Raw genomic sequence first — 8,816 nt, 5'->3', positions numbered from 1 at the left:
ACAACGCTCATCTATTTATAACCACTTCTTGCATCAACTTTGCCCTTTAGCTTGAATAATTCTTTCACTAGTGCTTCCTCCATGATTGATTTATATGAATCATATACTTTTCTCTCAGCTTTCATTTTTCTTGGCAAAATAAAACATGGTAAGTTCTTCATTCTCCTGATCATTATCTAGTAGCCCCTCTCTGCATACCTTCCAATATGTATTCATTTGGCTTGAACATGGGTGACAAGAACTATACAGTGTTTCAGATGGGGTCTCTTCAGTACCTTGAACAACAGCACTAATGCTTCCCTATCTCAGCTGGAAACACCTTTTCTGATGTGTTCCCTTTGTTTTTCCATGATTGTATCACCTTGGTGGCTCATAATCATCCTATAATCAATTAGTACACCAAGGTCCTTCTTCTCGGTCACTTTCAGCAGATGAACTCCTAGCTTGAAATTGTTGTTGTTATTGTCCAAATGCTTGACCTTGCACTTCATACTACTGTATTTCATCCCGTTTTTGTTATTCCAGTCCTCAAGGTCTTCCAGTTCACTGTATTCCAATCCTCCTCTCTATTGTCAAGTAACTCCCAATGCTGTCACAGGCAAAACTGATTAGTATACTTCCACTTTTTGTCTCAAAGTTGTTAATAAAAATAGGAAGTAAGACTGGTCCCAAAACAGATCGTTGGGGAACTCTGTTAGTTACCACCCTCCATACTATCTGCTGTCATCTCACCCTAAACCAGTTCCTCACCCATCTTACAGTTTGTCTATTAATCCCCTTCTCTCTCAGCTTCACTAATAATTTCCCATAAAATAGTATATCATATATTATAAATGATGTCCAAATAAATGAAACAGATCTCATCTTTTTTGTCTTGAAAATCTATTATCTTATTGAAGAAAAATATGTAGTTAATCTCTTAAAAGTACTGTTAGTGAATTCACTTTGCATTTTATCTAATTTTCCATTTTTCTTCATGACTTTAATTGTCCTTTAAAAAAAATTCTAAAGCCTTCCAGACTACTGGAATCAGACTAACAGAAGTCTGCCTATAGAAAGATTGAGTCTGCAAGATTGAAAAAATTGCCCTGCAAGTACCTTGCAACATAATATCATTCCCAACTTGATAAATGTCTTAAAAATTCCTGCCACCAGGCCTGTTGTTTCATGTGCCTGTTCTTCCAGAACTCTGACATAGAGATTATCTGTCCCCCTAATTTGGAGGTTTTAAGATCCTCAAGGTTTGCTTCTATATCAGTTGTGGCAATTTCCATTCTCATACCCTTATCCCCACCAACTATTTTTCCTTTCCCTTATATTCAATATCCTCCTCAATGAAACCTGAAACAAATTATTCATTTAGATTTTGTCCATATTCAGAGTATCCTTAATCTTTACCCTAGCTTCACTACATAGTAGCCATGCTTCTTCTCTTGCTCTCTCAATTTATGTAGCTGAACAATTTGCTTTTGGTTTAATATTCTTTCCAAGGTCTAACTCAGCACACTTTTAGCAAAACCCATTTTATCACTACTTTTTGGCATAACATACAATGCTTTGACACCACCTTTACCTTTTACTTCCTCATGTTCCTGAATAGTGCATATCCTTCAATATTTATATTCTAGCTGTCATAGTTATATCATAGGTTTCCACAACATGATTTAAGCTGTCAAAAAGTTCCTTGCTTCTGACTGGATGTAGGATGGTTTTGCCTGTCACAGAAAGTTCTTCTTTTCCTATTGAGAATGGCTATGATCTCAGCACTGTTTCGTCAAACCAGTCCTGATAGACCAGTGGGGTGATAAAGGCAATTGATTCTGTGCAAGCCTCATGGATGGTCTCCTTTACAGCTTGCCAAACTTCCTCAACAAAAGTGTTATAATTTTCAGGCCTAAGCTTGTCAACTGTCTTTCTAAAATGTGTTTGAAGGGCTTTGCAGTTAAAGCTTCAAGAGAAATGAAGCTGGAACACTGAGGAAATTCCTCCTGACCCAAGAAATGCCAATACTGTCACCATTTTTAAAAAGGGAGATAAGGCCGTCTGTGAAAACTATTGAGATATCAACCTCCTTTCCACTGCTGGGAGGATCATTACTTGAATTCTGCTCACTCTTACTGAAGAAATCCTTCCTGAATCTCACGTGTAGCTTCAGACCATCAAGAGCATAGTGACTGGTGGGGGGGCACATGTCCCCCCAACAGGGCCGCCCCGCTGCCGATGACGCTGGTGGCTTCTGCGGGTGCTTGCTAGCCCTGTCCCTGCCACCCATGCCAGCTTCTGCGGGTGCCCCCCCAGACTCCAGAGGCACCAATTGCCCATGATCAAGAGGCACCATAAACATGATTTTTGTGGTTCAGCAGATCCAGGAAAAAAACTAAGAACCACACTGGGAACTGTGTATGGCCTTTATTGATTTAACCAAAACCTTTGATTCTGTTAACTGTGAGGCTCTATGGAAGTTCTTACTGAAGTTTAGCTGCCCAGGAAAATTTACCACCACTCTCATGACCAGATGACAGCCTCCATCCTATGCAGTGGCTCCACTACAAAGCCCTTTGTCATTCTAACTGGTGTCAAGCAGGGTTGCATGATCGCACCAATTCTGTTTTCTATTTTTCTTGCAGACATCAAGATGCTGATCTGTTTCATAGTTTCATAGTTTCTAGGGTCGGAAGGGACCTGAGAAGATCATCTAGTCCGACCCCCTGCCATGGCAGGAAAGAGTACTGGGGTCAAACAACCCCAACAAGGGGTTCATCTAACCTCTTCTTAAAATCCCCCATGGTAGGATCCTGCACCACCCCCCTTTTAAGTTGGTTCCTGACCCTAGCCGCCCTGACCGTGAAATAGCGCCTTCTGATGTCTAACCTAAATCTACCCTCTGCTAGCTTGTGACCGTTGTTCCTGGTCACCCCTGGCTGTGCTTGGGGGAACAGTGACTCCCCCAATGCCTTCTGATCCCCCCTGTGAGAGTCTGCCACATGGCATTGGCATCAAATACAGGTTTTCTCCTGCCTCCATGCCAAAACCAAAGTTACTTTGGCCTCGATTGTGGAACTTCAGTATACCGATGATTGTGCTATTGTTGCACATACTGAGGAGGACCTGCAAAAGACCCTTAACTGCTTCTCTCAAGCATATCAGTGCTTGGGACTGACCCTTAACAATAGAAAAACAAAGGTGCTTCACCAGCTTGCTCTGGTCGCATCAACCTCCCCCCTTCCCTCCCCTGGCAAAGGTCCTCACTGATGTACAGGAGCTGGAGAATGTTGAACACTTTGCCTACCTATGCAGCCATCTCTCAAAGAAGGCCAGCATCAACAAAGAGATCCAGTACAGAATCCAATGTGCCAGCTCTGCCTTTGGAAGACTGAATAATCATGTGTTCAATTATCATAACATCAGGACTCAAACAAAGCTCCTACTATATAAAATTGTGGTAATCCCAACTCTTCTCTATGGCTGTGAAGCTTCAGTGACCTTCAGTGATCACCTGAAAAGGCTGGAATGTCATTACCAGTGCTACTTCCAAAAGATCCTTGGCATCGAGTGGGAGAATCGCTGCACAAAAGCCAGTGTCCTCACCAACACTAACACCACCAGTATGGAAGAGTTGATTATTCAACATCAGTTGCGGTAGACAGGACATTATGTGTGCATATCTGATGTATGTTTACCAAAACAATTGCTATACTCCCAATTCTGCCAAAGTCAAAGGACACACAGGGGCCAGAGGAAATGCTTCAAGGACACCCTCAAGGCAAACATTAAGAAGTGGCACTGACAACACAAATTAGGAAAAACTAGCCCAGGATGCCTTGTGAGAAAAGGTACATCTTTGAGGAAAACCATCTAACCCTGGAAGGCAGAAAAATGAAGGAAACAGAAAGAAAGGAAACAAGATTGAAAAATCTGCAGTCCAACCCTCCCTTTAACCACCACCTTTGGCATCTTCCAGAGAGTCTATGGCTTTAAAATCAGCCTTCTTAGCCATTAACAAACTCATCTTCAACCCTTTACTTGACCCGTGGCAGTAATCATCCTTGACCATGAGGGCCTGCTTCCGCTGCCACCACCAACAACAAGATTTCACATCCAACACCAGCAGATCAAGTTTCTCTATTTTGTTGTTCAGTCTCCCAATATCTAAATATGTTGGTTGTTTCTTACTGCTCATACCCTATTATTTGATTTTAATCTTGCTGGGCACTAAAACAAGGCATGAAAATTATACAAGTCTCTCCCAACATCCTCCTCTCATTACAGTTTAAAACTCTTTTTAATAAGTTATGCCAGCCATGTTTCTAGAAAGTTGTTTCCCCAGATATTCAGGTAAAGTCCACTCTTCAAGAGCCCTCTCTCAATAAATGCACTCCAATGATCAAACACCCCCAAACCTTCCTTATAGCATTGGGCCATGTGTTAATCTTCATTATCTTCTCTCACATTTGCCTTCCTTAGCTAGAAACTGGAAAAATTCCACTGAAGATCACCTGAGCCTTCACTTCTTTTAACTCTTCCCTAGTCTTGAATAGTCATCCTTAATCTGTTCCAAAAGGAATCTTCAGTTCATTTGTCCCAAAACAAAGGATGGATCAGTGGATTCTTCCCTGCTCCCTTCAAGAACATTTTTAAACTTTTATCCTTGCTTCTAAGAGAGAACCCACCATTCTATTTTCTGCTCACAGAACAGTCAATTTTTGTTAAGGAGCTCCAAATTATGTGTCTGCCTCTCCTTGGCATTAGTGTGAATCTATAGTTTTCTCCCTTCTAATCTCTTCCTTTCTGCAAATCTCTTCTCTTGCTGTTCAAAGTTGTATATTGTCCTCCGTTTATTGTATCTTTATATTGTCCTCATTCAAAATTAGGGACAAGCCACTCAAGTTTTCAACTAATGAATTAATATTACTGTTGTACCACAAGGCTGTAATTGCAGTGAAAGTAATTTGAGAATAAAATGTGGTTTTTAACAAAATATTCAATGACATTGTATAGCACTTACAAGTTTTCTTCTTTGTCTGTATGTGTTGGTTGGTCACAGTGTTCAATTCTGAGGATGCGCAATGATGTTTCCACTGTTTCTTCCACTCTCATGTCATTTAGGCCAGAAAGCTTAAAATTGTTCTGTATCTCACCTAGGGAGGAGAAACACTAACCACTAGTCATCAGTAACTAGTGAAATAGAGAAAAAATATATAAACTGAATCTAGAATTGGAGGCATATCATAGGCAGCACAATGCATTAGTATAAAGTGGGATTGTGGAGGTAGGCCCTTTGCTTCAGAAGATACTAAGAGCCTTATGAAATGAGGTTTTTTTAGAATGTTGGCTCATTTCCCTCTAAAATGTTGCCACTTGTTATTGCTATTTTAGCAACAACTGATCTCAGACACACAGTCCTGTCAACATCAGAGCAACATTATCAAAACACTGATGTGAGAGGAAAAATACATAGCAAAAAAGAATGATCCTTAAAATTTTAGAAAGGAACAAAGAAACACACCTTCTAGATATACAACTGTATAAACAGACATTGTCCTTGGAGTGGGATCAGCTATGCCAGGGGTGTGTTGATATACAATTGATCTACTTTATTGATCAACACAGCTGTTACCTGTTGTCCTTTAAGGTCTGGCCCCTGCCATTCCCAGAGTTTCAGGGGCCTGATCCCATGGGATGACTGCTAACCCTGGGTTCTGCTGTTTATAGACATGCATCTCAGGAATCTCCCAGCAGGTTTGCCCCAAGCACACATATCACACTAGTGTATCCTGACCCAGGGCACGTCTCTACAAGCAAGGAAAACTATAGATGATTTCCAGGGGCATACAGGATCAGGCCCCTGAAGCCCCAAGAGTACAGGTCTGGGATAGCCAGAGAGCATGGGTAGCTCCAGGCTGCTCATGCTCTCCAGCCATAAGCAAATAGATGTCCACCACAAAAAAGCAGCACAAATTATTACTATCAACTGTCATGGCCACAATTCTAGGCATTTGTGATAAAACAAGGAGCATGGGTGTACGTTTGCTTGGGCCTTGTGCCCCCATAAAAAAATTTATAGCCGCACAAAGTCATCTTCTGTTTGCAGGCTACATGGCCCAATTCATTTCTCTTGAAGGTTTAACAAATATCCCCAGAGAATACAATATTTGATATGCATGTACCACTAAAAGTGTCCTGACAGATAGATGTGTATAATTCTTACCACATCCCAACAGAGTGGCAGATAAAAATCTGAGGATTAGCATTCAATCAATTATATTTATAAAACCTCCATAGCACGGAAAAGTATGCATTCAGTAATATACAATAGCATCCATTAAAATATTAAAACAGGTCAGAACATCTAAACAGTTACAACTGTGCTTAAAACAGTTCAGAAAAACATTGTGAAAGCACTATATTACCCAACTGCTGTAAAGATTTTCCTGTTTTGCTATAGAATCTTTTTATCTCTTTTTTTAAGTTGATATGGACCACACAGCGGTAGTTATGCCCACTGATCAAACTGAAGATCCAAAGCTGAAAGAGAAAGATGAAAACAGTCACAATAACCTCTTCTTTTTTTTGCCAAAGATAATACTTATGCACAGTTCAGAGTTATACTGGAGGACAAATTCTACATTTTAACAAATGTGACTTATATAAATTAATACAACTTAACTGCAAAATTGGCATATTTTCTTTCTTAGACATACCTTTGGAAATTGATTTACTTTTCACTCCCATGTGTAACTTTGAAGGCCTTCCATTTTAACTTTCTCAGTTATAAAATATTTCAGAAACTTCTGGGAATCTGCAGCAGGATCTTATCAAGTCATATATGTCCATTACAGAATGAATTTTCAGGGCTTGTCTACATTACAAGACTTCTGCATGGCAGCTGCCAAAGGGAAGCTGCCAAAGCACATATGCACTCACATGGCTTCTCACAGCTCCATGTGGCTCCACTACAACAGCTGTGCCAGCAGGATGTATGGTGCATCCTGTAGGCACCAGGCACTGAGGGAGCTGTGGCAGCTGGAAAAAGCACAGGTTGGCCTATATCTGCCATCTGTTTACTGCCTGGTGGTAGCAATAACCTTCTGTCACTCACAGAGCAGACATAGCCCAGCCAGCAGAATAAAGAGGTTCTGCTACCACAGGGGAGCTGAGAGTTTGGACACACTCACAGCTCTGCCAGCAAAACTGTATAGTGTAGACATGATCTTAGTCACCATGAAAGGCTTTCATTGTCTTCACTCTCCACTGAACTGAATAACAGCTAAATAAAACATTTTACTATTATAGCACAATGTTATTTTTTTAAGTAATATGTTTAAAGATCAACTAAAATATGGATAGCAAGGACTCCTAGCAAAGTGAAACTACAGTATCCCCTTCATACTTTCAAGTCAGGCTACAAGTCATGATTACTGTCAAATAAAAAAAAAGACTGCTATTTTCACATAGCCTTCTTTAAAACAATAACAAATGTACAATGTCTCTGTACACGTACAAGATTTTCCATTTAGTTATAAGGCTCAAGTTGTATTCTATAATAATTCAATACAATTAAAGTTAAAAAACAGTGAAGTGGACTAATTAATCTTTGTAACAATTAAAAAACTCAGCTTACAAAGCATCCTGATACACAGAATACTTTAAAACATGTTTTGTGTTTGAACTAAATTTTTTACTTTTTGCTTAACTTACCTGCCCATCAGCACATCCAGTAATAATCTGTTTCTTTTCTTCATCAATGAAAAGACTTAACAAAGGAAAGGCTAGATAAAAAACATTTTTGCATTATTTTGCAACTATTTTTATACCATACATAAATCATCCTTTGCATCACAATGTATGATCCTGAATGAGCCAGTCATACTGAAGTATGTGCTTAAGTGTTTTCTTGAATTAGGGTAAAAAGCAGCTATTTTTATCAACCCCACCTCTTGATCAGTTAAAGAAATTGATCTTAAATAAAATGGGAAAACTCATGTAATATGACTGTCCTTTGAAAATATTATTAAGACATCATTTAAAAGCCATACAAAAGCCTTACCTGTTAATACTGCTGATTGGTACATTAATACTCCAGTACAACAGTTCCATACCTTTGAAAGAAAAATACATTGTTTACATACATAATTCTGAAAAAGAAAAAAATTAAGGGCTATATAAAATACTATATGCAAGAGAGTTATGTCAAATGAAAAGGTACATGATCTCAAGCAGATATAGATTACAAACCTCCATCAAGTGGTAAATCTAGATAATAGCAGATATTAGAAGAAAGCAGTAACTTAGGAAAGACCTTCATTCTATATGCACCTTATGAGAGTATTTGTTCGCTATGAATCTTGAGCCTTTCTCCACCTAAAAAGCTAATTAAAGGTATACCCTGCCCACTCAACCCTTCCCACTAGAGAGGCATTAAAACTGATTTAAAGAAAACATTGTATCATTTAAGCTTAAGGTGATTCCTTAGGAACTTAAGCTGCACACACCCAAGGAACTTGAAACTGTTTACAAATCATGAACACTGGGTCCCAAGACAGAAGAACTTTACTACAAACTATGATATTAATTTTCACTTTTAAATCTGTGTATACACATTCAAAATGCTTTTACTATTCAACTAACATCTTGTAGTTCCAGGTACTTAATACCAGTTAATCACTAACAGCCAAATCAAAATGAACTTTTCCTCCCTTCCTCAGCTACTTATATAATTCCCTTTCTGCATCTTTTCCAAAAACTTCAGTCATAGCATCTAAGGGCATCTTTACATGTGCTCAGACTCTGTGGTAGCAGCTGCCATATAAGATCCT

The 8,816-nt window shown here is 39.2% G+C and overlaps 1 protein-coding gene across 3 annotated transcripts in view; it reads right to left on the bottom strand.

Moving 5' to 3' along the window:
* The window catches only part of WDR27 (WD repeat domain 27), a 306,424-nt gene that overhangs the window by 270,112 nt on the left and 27,496 nt on the right, over positions 1-8,816 (bottom strand). For all 3 annotated transcript variants that reach the window (XM_019527530.1, XM_019527531.1, XM_019527529.1), the window contains exons 6-9: positions 8,048-8,099; positions 7,699-7,769; positions 6,411-6,525; positions 5,006-5,138 (exon numbers count right to left, since the gene is read on the bottom strand). In XM_019527530.1, the coding sequence (XP_019383075.1) occupies positions 5,006-5,138; positions 6,411-6,525; positions 7,699-7,769; positions 8,048-8,099 (371 nt within the window). The remainder of the gene's footprint in view (positions 1-5,005; positions 5,139-6,410; positions 6,526-7,698; positions 7,770-8,047; positions 8,100-8,816) is intronic.

The sequence above is a fragment of the Gavialis gangeticus genome, unplaced genomic scaffold, assembly GCF_001723915.1.
Source record: "Gavialis gangeticus isolate Ggan-Ray unplaced genomic scaffold, GavGan_comp1, whole genome shotgun sequence".
Classification (NCBI taxonomy): Eukaryota; Metazoa; Chordata; order Crocodylia; family Gavialidae; genus Gavialis; species Gavialis gangeticus.
The sequence above is the reverse complement of the archived record's forward strand: the minus strand, read 5'-3'. Positions and strand labels throughout refer to the sequence as shown.